At 49.0% G+C, this 21407-nt stretch overlaps 1 protein-coding gene across 1 annotated transcript in view; it reads left to right on the forward strand.

Moving 5' to 3' along the window:
- DNAH9 (dynein axonemal heavy chain 9) overlaps nucleotides 1-21407 on the forward strand; it is a 200534-nt gene that overhangs the window by 95655 nt on the left and 83472 nt on the right. The window contains exons 52-54 of the mRNA XM_075440716.1: nucleotides 3280-3540; nucleotides 9618-10043; nucleotides 13090-13209. Of these exons, the coding sequence (XP_075296831.1) occupies nucleotides 3280-3540; nucleotides 9618-10043; nucleotides 13090-13209 (807 nt within the window). The remainder of the gene's footprint in view (nucleotides 1-3279; nucleotides 3541-9617; nucleotides 10044-13089; nucleotides 13210-21407) is intronic.

Consider the following 21407-nt stretch of genomic DNA (forward strand, 5'->3'; position numbering starts at 1 on the left):
ATGTTCACTATGAAGAGGTCAGCGCTCTGTTCAGAGCCCGTTGCTGAGTAATTTTTAGGATGACTTTCATTAATACTGCATCACTGGATTCCAGATTCAAGTCTTGCTTGCTCTATCAATTAATCGTTGACCTTTGTGATGTATTGGTGTTGAAGCAAGGCAGGGACAATCAGATACAAGGAGTCTTCTGGGATCCTGCCTTCCGGGTTTTCTGTTCTTTAATAATTCTTCCTATTTCATCCAGGTGGTAGGCAAGCACTTCTCCGTTCCCCGCTGGGGAGTCGCAGTACATTACCCTTGAATCTCTCGTTTGCTGTGCTCTTTCCCTTTCTACTTCACATTACTAATTGCTTATCAGATTGTCCTGGACTCAGGAAGATACTCACAGTTTTTTCCCATTTCTTAGCATGGTTTGGCACCAAGTACTGACCCTTCTGTGGCCAGTAATGATAGTTTGTGTGCTAAGGCACGTGCTGGATCTGTCTGCTCACATCTTGATCTGGTTATTATCCTGGTGGTGCCTATGGGAAGGAGGTTAATAGAGTTCTGTTCTGTTTCCTCTTTGGGGTGACAGTCTGCTGTGATTTTCCATGCCACCTCAGTCTGTCTTTGTACTGTGATTCTCTTGTAGTTCTTGCTTTCTTCTGCTTACCAGCTATGTGTTACCCAAAAGCCATCTTCTGCTTTCACCAGCATTGGCAGACACTGGTAAAGTCAGTGGTGTTTTTCTTGCCTCCCCTGGATGTGGTAATGGCTCTTCTGTGGTGTGTTTGGATGGTAATTTATAGAGCACGTGTCTGTGGCTGCTCCACAGCACAGCAGGGTCCAATGTGCTGACAAGAATCAAGCAGAACAGGTCAGTGCAGCACCCTGCCCTCCACTGTTAGCTGAGAGGGCTCATGTCTGTCAAGAGGTGTGAATCCCCAATCCCATGCTCTTGTTTCAGACATAAAACAGTTTCTTCCTGTCCCTCCATATGGAGCTGCTTCTCTTCATCTTTTTTTTAGCAGCTCCTTGTGGCCCTGTTGTCCATGCCTGTGTCCGTGTGCGTGGTGCCCCTACCACATGCACGCATACCCCGTGCGTTTTACTGCCTTCCTGAGCTCCGGCTTGCAGACTGGAGGGTGGAGTGTTCCTGGTTTTCTTCACACTGAGGTGTAGTGGGTTGACCTTGGCTGGACACCAGGTGCCCACCAAGCTGTTCTGTCACACCCTGTCCTCAGCAGGGCATGGTGGGGAAGAAATAAGATGGAGAAGAGCTCATGGGTCAAGAAAAGGACAGGGAGAACACTCACCAGTTACTGTCATGGGCAAAACAGACTTGACTCGGAGAAATGAATTTAATTTATTGCTAATCAAAAATCTAAAATCCTGATGTTATCCTAAGTCATTTGCCCTTCCATTATTGCGTGTGCTTGGCCGAAAGCAGGTTTTGTCAGGGCATTTTCTGTTCTTTATGGGCTGTGCTGGAGGCTGAGTTTACATCTGCTCATTTTGTAGCATTATTGAGTGCTAGTGGGTTTTAATCCCTTGCATGTTTTGTCGTCGTCGTGTAAACCCCTAAAGCTCTCATTTGTATATGTATCCAGCACGATTACTGATTTTTGGGCAGAAGGTCACAAGCCGTATCTGCCATCAGCGAAGCTTCCCACTTCAATTTCCTGCAATCCCCAAATACGGAGCTGAACAAGAAGCTGCCGCTGAAGTTTGACGACTGAAGGGATTATGTGCTCCTGCGAGGCCAGAGGCGTTTGGATTTACAGTCGCGTCCTTGTCCTGGTGAAAACTGCATTGTAGGGCCAGGCAGCAGGAGATGACGATGGATGGAGTGCACAGAGAGACTCCTAAGAAACCGCTCTCCACTTCAAGCTGATGCCGAGCGTCAGTAGCTTTTATTTATAAGACTGCAAATTGTGCTCTCTCTTCTGGTATAAAAATGGAATTATTAACAAAAGCAAATGTCTGACTTCCCTTCTAGAGAGTATTTTTGTATAGGTAAAGACGTACCCCAGGAGCTCTAAGCAATCCTTTGTGAGCCTGACAGCAGGACAGTGAAAAACTCCATGGTCTGCACAGAGCCCGTGTAAATTCATTGGAACGAGGGGTTTTAGAAAGAGATTTTCTGTCTTGAAGTGACAGCCGGCGTGAGCTCCCCCACCATGCGAATGCTTCAGCCTCTTGCTGGAGGGGGCTCCTGCCTTTGCTGGGTGCGAGCAGCTGCTCGGTGGAGCAGTGTGTGAGAGGCTGCCACCAGTGCCATGCCGCTTGGCTGCTGGCTGGACAGGAGGTCCCTTCTCAAGCTCATTTGACAATGCATTTTAATGGCCCTTGAGCCTTGGATCTCTGAGAAGGGCTGTACCTGTCAGCAGACCCTAACTGTAACCTTTCTGGTGGGAAAAATGCCCTTGCCACCACAAGTCCCATAGGACCTGATGGTTGCGAGGGAACTAATGGGCTGCTGCCTCTGCCTTGGGTGTGGGGGGCATGGATGGAAGGGTGGGCGAGTGGCAGGGTGCGCCTGGGCGAGCAGGCAGCTCGGGGAGCACTGGTTCCTGGTGCACAGGTCGTCCCCAAAACCTGCACACGGCAAAATATCCCGTGCTCTGTTCTGCTGGCATCAAGGTTGAGAAGCGAAAGAAAGTGTAGCTGAATGGTAGCACGTCATCTCCACTGCAAAACACGTGCACAGGGCATGCACGCCTCCTGTACCGGGGATACGATGTGACATCAGATCTCGTGTTCACAGCTGGATGTATTTGGCTTTATAATAAGAGAACCTTCCTGCAGATGCCTGGTCTATGGTGAGGCTCCTGGGCTGTATGAAAATAATCCCAAGAACACTGGAAATGAAAGCTTCCATCTACTTTTCATTGGATCCTGCTCAAAGCCACGTTTATGTTGCCCTGGTACCTCTGTCCAGCTCCCAAGCAGAGGCGGGGAGAAGGGGTGGGACACCCTCCTTAGCAGCTCATCCTGCTGATGCTGGTTTCTCCCCTGCAGGGTTCCTCACTGCTAACAGGCTGGTCCAGTACATGGACCATATGCATGGGCTCTCCAACCGTGACCCAAGCAACTGTGAGCAAAGGAGAGCAGCAGTATCCTGCTAACAGCTAGAAATACTGCTGGTCTGTGCTGCCAGGGCATTGCTTGCTGTACACACAGGCCCTCCGTGCTTTTGGGTACTGCTCAGCCCTGCTCGAGCATGAGCCCGTGCTGCTGGGCAGGGTGGGGAGCAGGTTGGTGAGTGTCTGTCCTTCCTCATGTGTTTCTTCTCTCTAGGTAGATGAGCTGAAGGCCAAGCTGGCAGCCCAAGAAGTGGAGCTGAAGCAGAAGAATGATGATGCTGACAAGCTGATCCAGGTGGTGGGGGTGGAGACGGAAAAAGTAAGCAGGGAAAAGGCAATTGCCGATGAGGAGGAGCAGAAAGTCGCACTGATCGCTCAGGAGGTTGAGCGGAAACAGAAGGACTGCGAGGAGGACCTGGCCAAAGCAGAGCCTGCCCTGGCAGCTGCCCAGGCCGCTTTGAACACCCTCAACAAGGTAGGGTGAAGATTCCCGTGGGAATGCAGTATCTCCCCTCTGCATTGTGGGGGAGCAGTGTCATCTGATGGCCCATGGTTTGGGGCATTGTATTGACCCTCCTCCAGCTTCTTCCCAGCTGGTGCATTCTTGGTCCCTGGTGTAAGCTGGGGCAGCCATGAAGCTGCACCAAGTTACACGTTACTCATGGCCATGGGGAGCAGGAGGAATTGGAGGGAGGGTGGTGCTTCGTTTGCACCTATTCTCCACTTTTGGCTGGCTCCACTGGTTCCCATCCTGCCCCACAAGGAAGGGGAGGTCACCTTACTGTCACCCTCCTTCAGGACCCAGGGAAGAGTGTCTCATAAGGATCACCACTTCCGTACCTCTGTCTTGCTGTCCAGGCACTGTCTCTGGCTGAGACCTGCCTGGTAGCGTGATGGAGGACATGCAGGATGGAGGGCTGGGCTCCAGGGCAGGGGCACGGGCCAGATCTTGCCCCAGACTTTTCTGAGGTTGTTACCCCTGAGCTACGGGGAATGAAGGAGGGGACACGGGAGAGGCTGCCGGTGCCCTCGGGGTGATCGCCTGTCAGCTGTCCTGAGGGTCCTGGAGCAGGGCGCACTGTGCCCTTAGATGGTCACAGCAGAGGTGCAGGAGGTGTTGCAGGACAGGCCGGGTGAACCCCAACCCCTTCATTTCAGTAGAGAGCGTATCGGTGCTGTTTGCTTGGGGTGTTTCTGTGCCATCAGCACGGCGGGAGCAGAGAGCACTCCAAAATACCAACAAGGCAGATCTTACCCCCGGCTGCGCTGAGCCGCTCTCCGCAGCGGTATCTCTGGTGCTGAGGACGTTGCACAGACAGACCTCGTGTGAGCCCCGCAGACCACTGTGGGTGGGTGTGGGGCTGGCAGTCTGTGGCTGCAGCTGGCGGTGAGCGTGGGCATCCTCCGAGCTCCCACCTGAGCCGTCTCCTGCTTTGGGAAGGGATCTGTGATGGGAAGGCTCACATCGCCCTGCGAGTCTGCAGCACAGTGGGGCAGTGTCTTCCTGCAGCCCACGGCAAATGCCTTGCTTGGCCAAGGGAGAAGACAAGGTGAGGAAGAAGGAGAAGAGATCCACAGATGCAGTGCGGAGAGTTGGTGACTTCTTGGGCATCTTTCCCTCACGAGTTCCCTGCTATTGTAGGAACAAAACACGATGGCTTGAGGGTTCAGACTGATCTTCTCCAACTATACTGGGGCTGAATTTGCCTTGTCCTCTCTTTGTCCAAGACGTTCCTCAGGCCTTGTTGAGTGTGATGCTCAATGTCTGATATGTATAGCTTGACTTCACAGGTACACTGATGCGGTCACTTTTGGTTTGATATGATCAGAAGTGCTGGCACAGAAGCCTCATTCTATATTTGAGTTTATCCAGTGCCGCGGCTTCTCGGGTGGGGAGAGGACCTGCTCTTCAGCAGTGTCTCTGGACTGGGCAGGACACTGTTGCAGGCGGTGGGTAGCTGGGTACTGAGTGTGGGGTGACCTCTTGGTAGAGCTGTACGTTGCTGCAGACAAAGCCACTCCAAAGGAAGATGCCATTGCCAAAATGTATAACCAGGAGATACGGACTGGTCTGACTGTAGGAGATGAATTGATTGGCTTAGGGAAGGCTTTTGGTACCTTGGAAGGTTTTGCCTTCAAGGATGCTCCAGGGCTTCCTTTATTGAGCCCAACACTTTGAGATGCACCAGAGACACATGTACCTGCAATTTTAATCTGCCGTCCATCCAGCATCCAGGAGCAGCAAACTCCCACTGCACCCAGGGCAGAGCAATGGCCACGCACCAGGTACAGCTGGAAGATCAGAGTTATTCCCATGGTCACAGCAAGGCATGGCTCGCTCACACCTCAAAGCGTGGCTCAGTCATAGCCCTGCTGGGGGAGAGGAAAGCAACCTCGAGTCATCTGGAATGGGTTTGCTGTTTTGATTAGTATTCAGGAAAAATGTGGCTTTGCTGCAGGAATGTGTTGCTTTGGCTTTTGTTCATGGAAGGGAAAAGACTGTACAAAGGGAGAATGTTTGTCTCTTTAGTTTTGGTTTCATGCTGGAGCTGTATAATATCTCATTAGGCAAAGATTAGGGAGATGCTGGGATTTTCTCTAGGGACCTGTAAAGCAGCAATAGCAGAGCACTGGAAAGCGTGGTCTCCTCTACCTGCTGATCGGAAACGCATCAGAAAGCTTGACCTGCTTTCTGACATGAATAATCAGCAATATTTGTGTGTGTATTTATAGCTTCCCCCCAATTATCAAAGTTGTCTTATTTGGACAGCACTGTTACATGCAACATTAATAGGGAAAACAGTGAGAAAAGCTGTTCAGTAGAAGGCTGTGTCACTTGCTAGTTTAAAAGAAGAGCAGCCACGTCCATTCGGACCTGGATCTTTCGCAGATAGGCTGTGAGGAGAGGGAAGCAAGAGAAGATGCCTTGGCATTAATCCCAGGTGAAGGAAGAGTGAGGCTGGTCAGCAGGCAGCCAGTTGCCCTTGGTGGGATGAGTTTTGCAGAAAGCCGGACTTGTTTGGATGGGACAGCTGCCCTCAAGCCACGTGTGCCTGCCATTGCCGTGTGGCAGCCCGGCTGGCACCCGGGCTGCCCAGGGCGTTATGTGGAGATGATCCGAGGTCCACACAAGTGAATGGGTCGGGGAGGTTTGTTTCATTTCCAGGATTAACAGGGCAGTAACCCAAGGGATGAGACTTTCCTGGCAGGCCAGAGATCCTGCATGAGATTTGCAGCGGGGGGAGAGGAGGAGGGCGGCATGGAGGAGTGCGAGGGAAGCGGAGGAGCATTAGGCAGCCATAGGTGCGCCTGTTGCTCCCAGAGGGATGCAGCCATCGGGGCAAAGCAAGGCAGGGATGGCGGTTAGGAGGGTATTAACCTCCAGCGTGGGCATCCACAGCAGCGGCAGCCCGTTTGAATCCCCCAGGGCTGCGTGGCGGGTGACTCGTGCGATGGGGCACGCTGCTGCTGGCGGCCCTGCTGTGTGCCCTGTGCTCGCCCAGCCCCACGCGTTTCCAGCCGGATGGTTCCCCATCCCCTCCTCCCTCGGCGCTGGCTGCAAAGCAGTCTCGTGTTTGGTAAAGAATGCCACAGCCCCATTAAACCAGTCGCTGTTCCTCATTCATTACCGTAATCAGAGCAGCTGCTGTTGACGAGATGCTTCCCAAGCAGTGGTAGTTATGAGCAACAAGTGCGTGCTATTTTTTTTTGGTACGCAAATTATTCCAGCAAAATGGAAAATACTTCACCTGATGAATGTGTGATCAGTTGAAGGGGGCCACGCCGCATGTGCTACCTCGTCACCGGACACAGCTTAAACCCAGCTTGATTTCTGCTCCTTTTTTTTGTGGTGGGAGGATTATCTTTCTGGTGCTGTAAATAATCCCCTTTGCTGCCTTCAAAACCGCCCGTAGCCACGCTGCTCTCTGGAGCGGGCGACCCGGCTCAGCCGGCCTCCGGCAGGTTTTAGCTCTCTGTGTATTCCTCACAAATTAAACGTCCTTTTTTCCATCTGAGCCAAGAAGCGACCGCAGGCTGGCTCAGCCCAGCTTCGGCTGCACAGGGGGGAGCTGCTGCAGCCACTTGTGTCCCCTGCTTTAGCACTAATGCCTTGTGCAGGGTTTGGTGGCAGTGCGAGTGCCCAAGGCAAACTGAGAGGCTATTTAAGGTGTTAAAAAGTGATAGTTATATACACATACGCGATAATTACGTATATATTTTATATATATATATGTATATAAAAATAATTAAGGTAATCATTATTTGGACCATGAGGAATGACATGTGGGCTGTCACAGACCCAGCACAGAGCACCTGCAAAATAAAAAAAAATGCAAGCCCACATATGAAATTGAGTTTGAAAACTTGGGAAATCATATTTTAGAGGCAAAAATTCCCTTTTATCTCTTACAATGCAGTTTGTCTGCTCACCCTGTGAGGGTGCCTGGGCTCCTTCCCAGCATCTGCGTCCTCTGGGCCTGAGGACTGCGGGACGTGGGACTCAGCGGATCTGCTGTTTTGGCATCCTTGTCTCTTTTTGGGGAGGAGGGAAGGGGGAGATCAAGGCATGCGGACTCGGGGCTGCGTTCCCCTGCCAGTGGGTCTCTGCTTGGCACAAAGCGCTTTCCAAGAGGAGGCAGGAGCTGTCCTGTGGAGATGGCCGGGCGGTCTGTGCCCCCTTGGAAAGGAGGATGGTGCTTGGCCAGCGCTGCTCAGTCTCTGCACAGGTTACAGTGAGCAGAAGGCAGTGACAGTATCAAAGGCAACGCACCTCCCGTGCAATTGCCTGCAAGTAATATCACCTGGAGATGGTCCAGAGGCTTTAGGGGATGCAATAGTGTCTGGTGTTCCTAGGACAGGTGGCACTTGGTGTCAGTGTCCTGTCTGGTTTCGATCCTGGGGATACTTTGGTGTGCAGAAGAAGAATTCAACGTGATTTGTTAAAATGCAATTGATCGATGCCATCAGGGAAAAGAGCAGAGCTCCTTTTACCTAGTAACCAAGTTCATCATTGTGGCACTCACTGTGGACCTCACTTGTCCTCTTCCCATGGTGCCAGAGACTCTCGCTGTAAGGAAGGAAACCGGCCATCCCCATGCTGCCCAGGTCTTCCTCCATCTCCTGGTCGGGACAACACCATCCTCCCTCCAGTTCAGGGCAGTGGTGTCACCGTTCCTGTCACGTCATGGAAGTGCTCACTGCCTAGGGAAGAAACAACCCTACCAGCTCAGCGTGCCGTTCCCACCGAGATGCAGGCTGTTCACACAGGCTGCTTTGCCAGAGCCCTCCCAGCCCTGGCAAGCACGGGGAGAGCCGCTGCTCCCGGCTGAGCTGAGCTGCGTGCTTGGGGTGCGGGAGGGCACGTTGGGACGCTCGTCTGTGCTCACGGTTGGCTCCACGTTGCTGAGCATGTTAATTAGAGCCATTTTACACTGGAAATGCACACAGCTCCCAAGGGCTGTCTCTATCAGCTTGATTATTAACAAAAGCTGAAAGCAAGCAAAGACACATTTAGGAATAGATTCATAGCAGATACCTTTATGCGAAAAATGGATGCTCAGAAGTAGCAGACTATCCCACTTTGCTCCCATAGACAGAAACTGATAGAAGCAGAATATCAGAGAATATAGATCAAAAACTATTCAAAATTGATGGAAACAGGAACTGACAAAAGTTCATACAAGCTGTTGAAGCAGCCCTTATCCTTGTTTTGGCAACACTGTCATCTGAGCACAGCTGATTTACCTGTGCTGGTTTTCCTATGCAAGAGCTAACTAGCATGTGCCTGGAGAGAGGATTTTAGGTCTCAGCAGATCAAACCCTCAGCATCGTGTTGCTGTCACAGTTGCGAGTGTGTTGGGAAATGTGTGCTTTCTCTGCAATTCAGCTTTTTTTTTGCTTAGGTTAAGATTCATCCCACTTAAAAACCACCTGTGTTGGTGGTGGAGAAGGTGGGAACTCCCCCTTGGACAAGGGTGTCCCCAGAGATTAGCTGATTCTGGTGGGGCAGCTGCCTCTTCACCCCAATGACTGACCTCCTGCTGAAGGTGCTTGGTTAAAGTGCCTAAATTTGGGCTGCATGATGGCCCTGTGGGTGCACACAAAGAATTCAAGAAGACCTTGACTCATGAGTGTCGGATACAGAGTGTAGTTGAGCATGAAGGGGTGCTCTGCAAGGCAGTTTTAGAGGGTCTGGGGGCCATTTGTAGAGGTTGTTATTTGGAAAGGTTTCCTTTTTCATTATCCTGATTTTCTGAGAGGGCGGAGAACCTCCTGCTCCCCCAGGCAGCAGGGCTGACAGCAAGAAAAGTGTGGGAGTCTGGGGAGGAACACTGTGCTGTGCTGGTCCGGCGTGAGATGTGAGGAGCTGGACGCAGGGAATTGAGCTCGTGTGCTGTAAACATGCATAGCGGTGGTTTAAAGGCAGCAGTGTTCGGGCCAAGGGAAACCCAATTTATCAGATTGATAGCTTGGGAGCCTGACTCTATTAGCGGCAAAGGAAAAAGAAAGCCCATTCATTTTTGTCTAACAACCTTGTTTCCCCGTTTTCAGAAGAATCTGACAGAGCTGAGGTCCTTCGGGTCGCCGCCTTCAGCCGTCAGCAATGTCACCGCGGCCGTGATGGTGCTGATGGCCCCAGGAGGAAAGATTCCAAAGGACAGGAGCTGGAAAGCAGCGAAAGTCGCCATGGCCAGGGTGGATGGCTTTCTGGACTCCTTGGTCAAGTTCGACAAGGAGAACATCCACGAGAACTGCCTTAAAGCTCTTCAACCCTATTTACAAGATCCCAAGTTTAAACCGGAATTCGTGACCACCAAGTCTTCCGCCGCAGCCGGCCTCTGCTCCTGGGTGGTGAACATCGTGCGCTACCACGAGGTGTACTGCGACGTGGAGCCGAAGCGACAGGCTCTGAGCAAAGCCAACGCGGAGCTGGCGGCTGCCCAGGACAAGCTGGCCAGCATCAAGGCCAAAATTGCTGTAAGTGCTTGCCCTTTGGTGGGACCCATCATGCTAGTCACTGCCTGGGCAGAAATCCTCTGCTTTGGAGAAAGCTGCTTCTCCACACTCATGCATTTTTAAGGGCAGGGTGGGAATCCAAAACTTCAGTAGATCGTAGTCTTTTCTATCCCTTTTATTGCTGCTTCCTACATTTCATCTGTTCTTCTCCAACCTTACCTACACCTTAAGAGGAAAGCTAATTATTGATTCTTATTATTCCTGCCGAATTTTTAAAATGTAATTTGCTTCTGCTCATGGGTCCTCGGAAAACTTATTATCTCAAACCAGTATGTTCCTGGTGTGCTGTACAGAGGCAGGGAAGAGGAATCGGAGGCTGATTCAGAGGGTTGGTAGCACAGAGCTGTGCTGGGCTGGCTCCTCGTGCTCAGTCCCTGGTGATGGCTGTGTTTTGCAGGATGACAACTGCTCTAGTAGGAGCCTCATAATTGTCACGGCACAGCTCCCTGTCTGCATATCTTGTGCATTATCCTTATTTAGATTTTTGCTACTTTAAAAAAAATAATTAGAAAATCACTGAATAGAAGAAACTACTGTGTGATTAAAAATGCATTTCTACAGAGATTAGCTTCTAGCCTTTCTCCTTTTCCCGCAGAAAATTGTCTCTGTGTTAAAAGACATACTGCTTTTCTCCCCCCCTCCCTTCCTGGCCAATACCTGCTAATAGTAAAGTGTGGAAGCCAGCCCGGGGGGACCCCGCCAGCGCGTCCCATCTCTCGCCGTTCTCCAGGTCCCTCCCGCTGCAAGCAGTCACCGCTGGCACTCCGAAACCTGCCCTTTTTGAGGGTGCTTTGGATCTGGGATCCCTCCCTGTGAGCGAAGGATCCTCTGTGGCTGTGCTTTCGCGCTGACACCATAGCTGGTGCCAAATCCCCTTTCAAAGCCAAGGTGTGCCGGCAGCCGGGCTGGCAGCTTTGTCTTTAAAGAAGGGACCTTGAGATGTGCACCGGGAGAGGGGCAGCACAGTCCCCCCAGCTGAGCTTGCCGACTGCTCATCTCTTCCACCAGCACATCTTATAGAGTCAGAGAATGGTCAGGGTTGGAAGAGACCTTAAAGATCATCTGGTTCCAACCCCCCTGCCATGAGAATGTTGGAAAATACATAACTCTCTTGATGCCTCCTAGGGCTTATTATTCTTAAAATGCTTACTACACTTTTTAACTAAAATATGAAAAAAAAATCTTCAGAGCTCTCCAGTAACCCCTTTCTGATGGGGATGAAAGGAGGGCGGGTGCAGCACCTGGAGCAGGGATGGACTTAGAGGTCTTTAGCCTTTAATTCTCTCATCTCAGATGTGAAGTACGGTGCTAGGAAACTTTTTTTATCCCTTTATGCTGCTCGCTTCCAAAGCTTTTAATGCCTGAACTTTTCTTTTTTCTTTTTTTTTTTTTTTTCCTTTTTTGAAAGAAGTGGTATTCTGTTAAAGAAAATGGCAATCTTTGGGGGGATTACTGGTACGCCACTGGCATGCGCTTGCAAAACTGACTGGTTTAGGTGAGTTTTCCCCTCTGCAGACGGGTGATGATACCCTGCTCAGCGTGGGGGTGGATGTGGAGGTATAGCCTTGCTTATCAAGCTGGGATATCTTGGACAGCTTCACTCACTGACGTGAGGCTGATTCATACCTGCTCACAACCGGGCCCCGAGCTGTCACATACCCATTTTTAGTAATAAATGAGACTATTTGGATTGTCAAAAATACTAAGTACTTTTCCCTTATCTGCCTGGAAAGTAAGGTTGCTACGAATCTGGAGAAGGTTGGTGTAGAAGCAAGATGCACACTCACAGCTGCACACCGATGTGTTGTGTGTCACGGCAGAGTGTGTCTGGTGGGGTGCTGCAAGCCCGAGCTGTTCTTCATAGCTCACAGATACTGAATTAGCAGATCGTGCTTGTGTGATGGGGTTTTATGTACGTGAGCGTATGCATGCACATATATTCATATGCACGCAGAGACAGAAGCTCTTTTCGTTATTAATTCCAAGGCGGGTCGAGGAGAGACTGCTTTGTGTTTTCTGGTATCCTGGAGAGCTGCAGGTCTCCCTAATATAATTCTTTTTGATTTTCGGGTTTGTTTCTAGTGTGTAGCTCAAACAATGTTTAAGTGATTTACAAGCAGTTTAGCCTTAAGCTGTTTGCGTTGGGTGCAGATAAAATCAATTATTACTTCTCTTATCAGAAGTGAAATGCACCAAGTGCTCGTGGGAGCCATTCATTTGCTTTAGACCAGAGTGTGAGCAGCTCTGTCCAAGCAAAGGGCTCTTTTTCGCCAACGAACGGGAGAGCGTGAGGAGCTCCAAGTGTTTTGGGCTCCTTCTGCCCCTTCCCAACCCCGAAACACTTTGCAGCCAACCTGCCCGTGGATGGTCCCACCTAGAGCTGGTTGGACTTCTCCACAGGAGTGTCCCAAGGCTCTTGCTCAGGCAGCTTTAGGAGCAGAACAAATTTATTGACTGATTTGTCATATTCCCTTCCAGAAAGAGGGTGCGGGAGGTATGGCTTGGAGGTGCTTCAAGCACACCTCCAGCTCCTCAAGGAGCTCCTTGGGGTTTTGAGCACAACTTGGTGAATCAGCAGAGCCTCGAGAACTGGACTGAAACCAAGGGGGCTCCAGCATCAGGAAATATAAAATTCGGTTTTCTTGTCTGCCCTGCTTATTGCTTGACCGTCGTGGGTACTTGGCTGTAAAGACTGCCTTTCCCAGTTTAAATTCACATCAGGGCAAAGCCCCAGATGAATTAGTTTTGCATGTTCTCTGCCTCTGCCCTGTGCCAAGCATGTGAGTTACAAGCAGGGAAAATAGCGCAGCACATCGCTGCTCCGCGCTGGCTCCTGATGCCGCAGCACTGTTGATATAGCACCCTGGGTGCCAGCCTGGGCAGCGAGAGTTGTGGTGGAGCTTGGCCAGCTTTGCCTGCAGGGTAGATTTTCTCTGGAGAAGGGTTTTCCTTAAAACTGTGCTGTTATTTTCTCCTTTTTTTTTTTTTTTTTTTTCTTCTTGAGCAGCGCCTCAACGAGAACCTGGGAAAGCTGACAGCCAAGTTTGAGAAGGCCACTTCAGACAAACTCAAATGTCAGCAAGAAGCTGAAGCTACAGCGTGTACCATTGCTCTTGCAAATCGACTGGTGAGTGTCAGCAGATGCAACTCTGATGGCATGAATGGGAGGTATCAGGTGCTGCTGAGAGGCGAACCATGTGCGCACAGGACGCTACAGCCTCTAATTTTTTTGGAATACATTTCCTGTGCTGCATCAAGTTGCAGTAATGAAAATGATTTTGCATTGGCTGTTTGCATACATCAGGGTAGGCACTGCTCATGTTTAAAGAGACTGGCTATACTCTCTTCACAGCTTTCGTCTGCTGTTTGTTACTTAAATGTGTGATCAAGTAGTGATGGGCCAAAACTATATGACTCAAAAATTGTATTGTGAAAACAAAGGCAGGAATATGCCAGTACCTTTGCACATTTTGAAGTGACAAAACGTTAACAGTGAAAAGCTCTAAAAAACCAGCGCATGTCCCTGTTATCAGCCCATCGGTATGTGTCAGTCTGTTGTGCGTTTAAAACACGCAGCCTCCCAGTCCTCTGCGGGGGCAATGCCCTTGTCACTGCTTCGCAGATAAGAGACTGAGAGATGGTGGTTTCTGTTCACACTGTCCTGTTAGCAGGAGCCCCAGCTCACATCCAATGCTGCACTTGCCCTGACGGCTTTGTATTTTGGCTTCTGCACTGACCGTTGGCGTGGAGCAAGCCAGTTCTTCCTCCAGGAGAGGAAACAGGGCTGCAGGAGGCTGTCCCGTGCTTGGGCCCTGCCCCGACAGGCAGCGGGCTTGGAGCCAGTTCTAGCAGCTGGCTCTGCTGACTCAAGCCCACCCTCTAGCACACGAAGGCAGCGTTGATGTCATCTGGGTGGAGAGCCCCAGTTTTTTCATGTTTTTAAAACATCTGCCTTGCTAGACCTGCAGGGAAGATGCAGGTAGAGGTGTGGACTTGTATGGGTACAGCCTTAGGCAGCTCACTCCCACATCACTTCTGCTGCAGCTCTTGATGCGCAGAGTGCCTGCCTTGCCCTGTTCTGGGTGTGGGACGTGTGCGCAACTGCCAAGCAGCTCGGCACATGGCTCCTGCCTGAGACCTGGCAAAACTCACTGCAACACACGGCCCCTTCCTTGTGAGCGTGCAGCCTGGTCTTGTAGCAGCACTGAAAGAAAGGCTGCTGTGCTGCCCTTCCTCCCAGGAGCAGCGGAGATGCTGTGTTCAAACCACTCTCTTTCCCAAGAGACTCTGCCTGTACCTCCAGGACAGCGTCCTGCCCGGGCTGCACGTATTCAGGGATGGAGGTTGGTCTCTGTCTTGTTGAAGCTGCTTCTGCTGGTGGGACTGCTGGCAGCTAAGTCAGAATACAAAGGTATTTCTAGAATTGATGCTGGATGCAGGTTTCTCTGCTTCTTTTATCAGATCATGGCTGTGTTGGGTTGTAATTTGTATGTAAAGTGTCTGTTTGTATCTACCCCAATGTAGTATGCAGCGATAAATATAAAAGCCAAGTGGTTAAGCTTTTTGCTCTGGGGTTTAAGCTTTTTGCTTTGGATGTGGAGAGTTGTTCTCAGTTCTGCATTTCGTACTCTCAAACCTTCTTAGGTGACCTTCAGCAAATTGCTTTAGCCTGGATTTTCAGAGCTGTTTAGGTTTCGGGTGGGTTTTCGTGGGCACATGAGAAAGGCTGCATTTAGTGGGGCATCAAAGTGCTCCCAGACTGCACCGTTCACCTGCCGCGTGCTGAGGTACTGGGAAACGTCTAAAAAAATCTTCCATCTTTCATCTCTGCGTGCCTGCTTTGGAAATCAGGAGTGCAGCACTGCTGTAGCACAGGCAGCTGCTCTGCAGGCAATGCAGGCAGGACTGTGCTGTACTCAGGTATAAGGGGTCAAAGACAAACAGCAGAGAAGTCCCTTCCTATACTGGTTTAGATCTTTTTTATGCAACCACTGAAGGGGCTCTGTGTTTTCATGTTCTTCAGGTTATAGCTCGCAGAATGCTTCCAAAGCCTTGAATTAAAACAGGAAAGTAGCTTTTTCATGTGAAAGAGCCGTTTATGTTTCTGGGGAGATTCTGCGGGATGAATATCTCCCGACGCCTTTCCACAGCCGAACAACATCCTGTTTGACGTGTGACGTGAAGGTGGCTCTGAGTCACGTACGAGTCACTAAACACAAAATACGAGAAGAAAATGTTTCATGAAAAAGAAACATAGAAATGTTGGCTTCGGTTCTTGTCATAGGAGTATATGCGTGTGTGCAGGTGTGTGTTTTACACTCAGTAGAGCTCAGTTCCCCCTCCAGTAGTACCCCTGTAACAAACAGAACAAGGTTTCTTAAAGGTGCGTGCTTAGCATGTGAATTCTTGGCTTAAAACATGAATCTTCATTCAAATACAGCTGCAATATTGTGATAAGGAAAAAGTGGAGTTTTGTGGGGGGTTTTTGCTTAACTATCTTAACAAAATTACCCTTGAAAAACAAAACAAGCAAATATTTTAACAAGATAGATAGATCGTCACTTATGATGTATGTTCCTACATGTTTTTTAAAGTTTAATAATTTTCTTTAAAAGAAAATATTTTGATTCTGAAATCACGAGAAGACATTGGAAGCAATTGTTAGAAAGCCTTCTCCAGTTGCAGTGGTGGTTTTTTGTGACGATGTATGCCTTAGTCTATGGTCTGATGGTACTGAGTCCGTGGCACGGGCAGTATAATCTCAGTGAAGCAACAGGAATGTGTTTGCTTTTAAGCGTGTTCTGCATCTTCTGGTTAACTGGCACTGCTCAGGTCAGCACCTGCTTGCCAGCTGTCCTTGCTCCTGTGCCTTGCCGGTGCTGGACTGTACCCTTAGCTGTTAAATACCTTGGCATGTTTTTCATTGTCTGGGCAGTCTCGTGACTGGTTTTGTATAGCAGTTTAACTGCCTCAGCTTCAAAGCCTCCCTGTTTCGTTGCTCTTGGAATGCTTTGGATGCACTGGTGACCAGTTTTGGAAAGAAAGCTGTCCCTGTCCATGCTTCAGGAGAACCACAGCAGCAAACTTTGAAATCTTGAAACCATTAAAGCAACTGGGAAGGGGTTGTGCACAGACTGGTTTTCCTACCCTGCTCTTATTTGGTGGTGTGCGAATTGGAGAAACCACGCATGGCTCTGCCTGGGCACCAGTGGGTGAGGTTGGCCGCTCCTGTAGTTGTTTCAGTCTCTTGAATATACTTAAAATGAGACTGTTTAGGTGACTGGGTTCCAAGTCTCCCAGGGAAGCAAACAGAATCACAGAATGGTGGGGGTTGGCAGGGACCTCTGTGGGTCACCCAGTCCAACCCCCTGACCAAGCAGGGTCACCCACAGCAGGCTGCACAGCACCGCGTCCAGGCGGGTCTGGAATATCTCCAGAGAAGGAGACTCCACAGCCTCCCTTGGCAGCCTGGGCCAGGGCTCCGTCACCCTCAGAGGGAAGAAGTTCTTTCTTGTGTTCAGCTGGAACTTCCTCGGCTTCAGTTTGTGCCCATTGCCCCTTGTCCTGTAGCTGGGCACCACTGAAAAGAGTTTGGCCCCATCCTCCTGACCCCCACCCTGCAGATATTTAGAGGCATTTCTAAGGTCCCCTCTCAGCCTTCTCTTCTCCAGGCTGAACAAGCCCAGCTCCTTCAGCCTCTCCTTATAGGAGAGATGCTCCAGTCCCCTCATCATCCTCATAGCCCACCGCTGGACACTCTCCAGCAGCTCCTTATCTTTCTTGAAGTGGGGAGCCCAGAACTGGACAGAGTACTCCAGATGGGGCCTCACTAGGGCAGAGTAGAGGGGAAGGAGAACCTCCCTAGACCTGCTGACCACACTCCTCCTAATGCATCCCAGGGTCTTTCCTTACTGTGGATCATATGGAAAACAGTGGGAATTATCAGGATCAGGGATGATTTAAAAGTTTGCTCAAGGCTGGTATTATTTCTGCTGGTGGAAATATTAGAGTTCAATGTGAGTCCTTGGGAGAGGAGGAGAGAAGCACTCACTCCCTGGGAAATCAGCTGTCTGCCTGCGGCTGGGATATGAGCTGCAGCGTTTGTGTTGTGGTTTAATAGAGAATCCATTCACTTAGATGAGCTTTTATTTAGTGGAAAAATCTTATCCCGCTTGCCATAAGATGGAGAGCAGTGCTGGAAGGAGCAGGGACACCGAGTCCCAGGCCACGTTGGTTACACCTCCTCTCCACCCTGTGGCCTGGGAACAACTCGAATTGAGACTCTGTTGGGTTCCTCAAAGCACTGTGTGTCTTGGGTGCTTGCAGGGCAGAGCTGCTGCTGCGAGGAGCTGCTAGCAGGCGTCATAGCTGAGGGAGCACTGAACACAGTCAGCTGTAAATGCAGACAAGAACAAGTTATGTCAGTGCCAGTTCCACTAGCTGTCTTTAAAGACCTGGTTAGAAAGCACAGCTTGCTACTACTGCTGTCAAAAATTGGTTGCTTTTGCAGCGTATGCAAGGAACTACTTGCATGCCAGCTTACTGTTGTGCAATGCACACCGTCTTCTGTGTCGTCTCTGGCTTTCATCTAGGAATAGATCCTGACAGCCCTTACTGATGTGCAATTTATTTGACATCCAAGATTTGTCACCTCTGTGACTGTGGGCAGCAATAAGTTCCCAGACTTTGAAATAAACACATTTGTATGAAGAACACACCGAACTGAACATAGATAGTGTTGCTTTGGACTAAAAACAAAGCAGGAGGATGAAGGCAAGCCAAACTTTTACGGTGCCTTGATTTTAGTTTGGCATCTCGCGAACTTTAGAAGACCTAAGGAAGATGCTGCAGAATCCAAGGCACAGGGACCAGGGGATGCCTAGAGATCTGTGCATCAGAAAAGGGAGGATGGCTGATGGGTGGTATCTGCGAGTGGATATGTGCTAATGTGGCAGATGAAATTTAGTGATGACAAATGCAAAATAATGCATGCAGGGAAAATGAACTGTAATCATGCATTTATATTGATGGGTCCTAATTGCACGATTATCACTCACAGAAGAGCTCTTGGAGTCATTGCAGAGAGCTCTCAGAAAGAGCAGAGTGGTACTGGACTGGAGGAAGAAAGACAAATTGAATATTACAAATGGGCAGGGAAAAACCAGGAAGCAGAAGTTAAACGGTCGTTGTATCAGTCCAGATCTATGGTGTGCCTGCATCTTGCATGGTGAATACAGTCGGGCTACCCCATCTCAGGAGGCTGTAGGTGACCTAGAAAAGGTACAAAAATGTACGCAACACCTTCCATATGTGAAGAGAGGAAACAGATTAGGACTCTTCATTTTGGAAAAGAGACTGTATAGGGTTAGATGTGACAGAAGCCTATAAAATCGTGAATAGCATGCAGAAAGTGAATAGGGAATGGTTGTTCACTATCCCTCATTATCAAAGAGCTACAGGTAATCAAGTCAGGTGGCTTTTAATTTGCTACTTGCTGAATAAAAAGAATTCCAATGACTTCTAGGATCTGAGGTGGAAAACACCTGGGATTTCTTAAAGGTACTAAAACTGGCAGTAGTGTGTGACCCAAGAAAAGGAGAAGACCTCAGGTCCCCACCTCAAGAAATTAGTCAGGAGTATGCACAGAGTCTATAAGTATTAGGGAAATCAGATCAATAAAGTCTTCTTGGTCTTAGAGGCTATGGGAGTACTATGAGAATTCACCTCAAGACTGGAGCAAAGATTGCAGGTACTTCACATATAAAAGCTACAATGGAAAGATGGAGGAAGCGGACTTGTATGCACTGTTACTGGAATCAAGATTAAGGGTAATTTAGGTACGATCCTTAGAAATAATCGGTATCTTTAAAGTAGTAATTTGTTTCTTTTTCAACAAGTAGGATTGCATAAGAACAGACATGCAGGCTGAGACCAGGGTCTGTCCAACTTCAGCTGGAGTCCAGCAAATGTCTCCCAGCACCCTCAAGTCCTACTTGGCAGGGCTGCTCTCAGTCCCTTCATCCCCCAGCCTATATTGATACTGGAGGTTGTCCTGACCATGGTGCAGGACCTTGCATGTGGCCTTGTTGAACCTCATAGGTTCACACAGGCCCACTACTTGAGCTTGCTCAGATCCCTCTGGATGGCATCCTGTTCCTCAGGCATGTCAGCCACCCCACTCAGCTTGGTGTCATCTGCAAGTTTGCTGAGGGTGCACTTGGGTTCATGTCATTGATGAAGACATTAAATGGTACTGGTCCCAATACGGACCCCTGAGGGACACCACTTGTCACCAGTGTCCATGTGGACATCAAGACATTGACCACTGCCCCCCTGGATGCAACCATGCAACCAATTCCTCATCCACTGAACAGTCCACCCATGAAATCCATATCTCTCCAATTTAGAGAGAAGAATGTTGTGGGGAGTGGTGTCAAAGGCCTTACAGAAGTCCAGAGGGATGACATCCATAACTCTTCCCTTGTTCACTAATATAATCACTCCATTGTAGAAGGCCACTAGGTTGGTCAGGCAGGACTTGCCATGCTGGCTGTCTCCGATCACCCCCCTGTCCTTCATGTGCCTCAGCATAGCTTCTAGGAGGATCTGTTCCATGATCTTCCCAGGCACAGAGGTGAGGCTGACAGGTCGGTGGTTTGCAGGGTCCTCCTTTTTAACCTTTTTAAAAATGGGTGCAATGCTTCCCATTTTGCAGTCACCAGGGACTTCACCTGACTGCCCGGACTTTTCAAGTATCGTGAAGAGTGGCTTGGCAACTACATCAGCCAATTCCCTTAGGACTCTGGGATGGATCTTGTCAGGTCCCATAGACCTAATAGATAGAGAGGAAACATGAGTGCAGTTGAAATAACTTGATGGTCTCGATATGGGAACCACAGGAATGGAATGAAATTCAGTAATACAAGATGCAGACATGTAACCATGGATTTATAACAGATTGTTTGTCTCTAAACCAGGGCACATTGCCAGCAACCAGTGAGGGGCACTTGAATCTATTTGTTCAGGCTTTGCCCTAGACGTTGTGTAGCCCTAAGAAAGGCGGATGTGTACCTAATCGTATCAAAAGCAGGCTTCCTAGCAAGGCTAAGGGAATATCAGCACACCCTGAGATCAGCAAAAGGCACAGGGGAAACCTTCTCTGCAGCTTTACGAGTAGGATGGAGGGAGGTTCATGTTCATGAAAGAGTAACTCAACTGAAACAGGTTTAGGGACAGCTCTGAGGCAGAATGGGGCGAAGAAAAATCTGCGACCTCTCTTGCCACTCCTGGAAGGAGTCAGACTGCTCAGAAGGCAGTTTTCACTGATGCGTAGGGGCAGATTTGTCAAGGCAGAAAGGCCATCAAAGGTATTGTTGCAGATGTCTGTTAGTTCTTTGGTTCATAAGAATAATCATAAATAATCTGCATGAGATGGTGTGTAAGCAGGTCGCAGAGTTTCTCAGTAATACAAATACAGTAATGATGAAGACTGTCTATAAAGAATTGTAAAAATGATACCAAGTGATGGAGGTATGAAATGCCAGGTAGATAAATATAGTGTAATGCGTATTGGAAAAAGCAGGTTTTACTTTACACGCTTCGTAAGTGATGCTGAGCTAGTTATTATCATTCAGGAATGAAATGATGGAGTTAAGAGTTCTGTGAGTATGTGAGCTCTGTGCTCCCAGAAGCAAAAAAACCCTCAACAAACTGAAAACCCAAGCCAAAATTGAATGTTAGGGTTTATTAGGAAAAGAAAAGAGAACAAAATAGAGAAAAATCACAATCTCACTATACAAATACATCCTAAATAAATCTTGAATCTGCAGCTGTACCTCCGCCCCCTCTGCTGTACCTCAAAGGATGTAGTAGAATGGGAAATGGTGCAGAGAAGGTAACAATAAAAAGAAATCGGATAATAAAGATTACATCATTTGGTAAAGATAAAGATTGCAAGGACAATCAAAAGGCTTTTTCTATGTGAGGAATTATTGAATAGGCTAAAGCTCTTCAACCTCAAAAGGAGACAGCAGAGGGGATATCAAGGGCTTGAAATCAGGAGTGGTATGGAGAAGGTGACGTGAGCATGATTGTTTGCTGTTTTTCCACTGTGTGAACAGGTTTTAGTAATTGAAAAGGTCAGGCATCACATCAAAGGATGTAAAGGATGTACTTTTTTTACAGAAAGCATAGCTAAACTGCGTATCTTCTGGCCACAGGATGCGGTAGGTGCCAAAAGATTGGCAGCTTAGACTCAGGCATGAAAGAAGAAATCCTCAGTGGCTATTAAGCACAAAGATAGAAGCTCTGTTTTAGAAGGTCCTT

Source organism: Opisthocomus hoazin, chromosome 21 (assembly GCF_030867145.1).
Source record: "Opisthocomus hoazin isolate bOpiHoa1 chromosome 21, bOpiHoa1.hap1, whole genome shotgun sequence".
NCBI classification, from domain to species: domain Eukaryota; kingdom Metazoa; phylum Chordata; class Aves; order Opisthocomiformes; family Opisthocomidae; genus Opisthocomus; species Opisthocomus hoazin.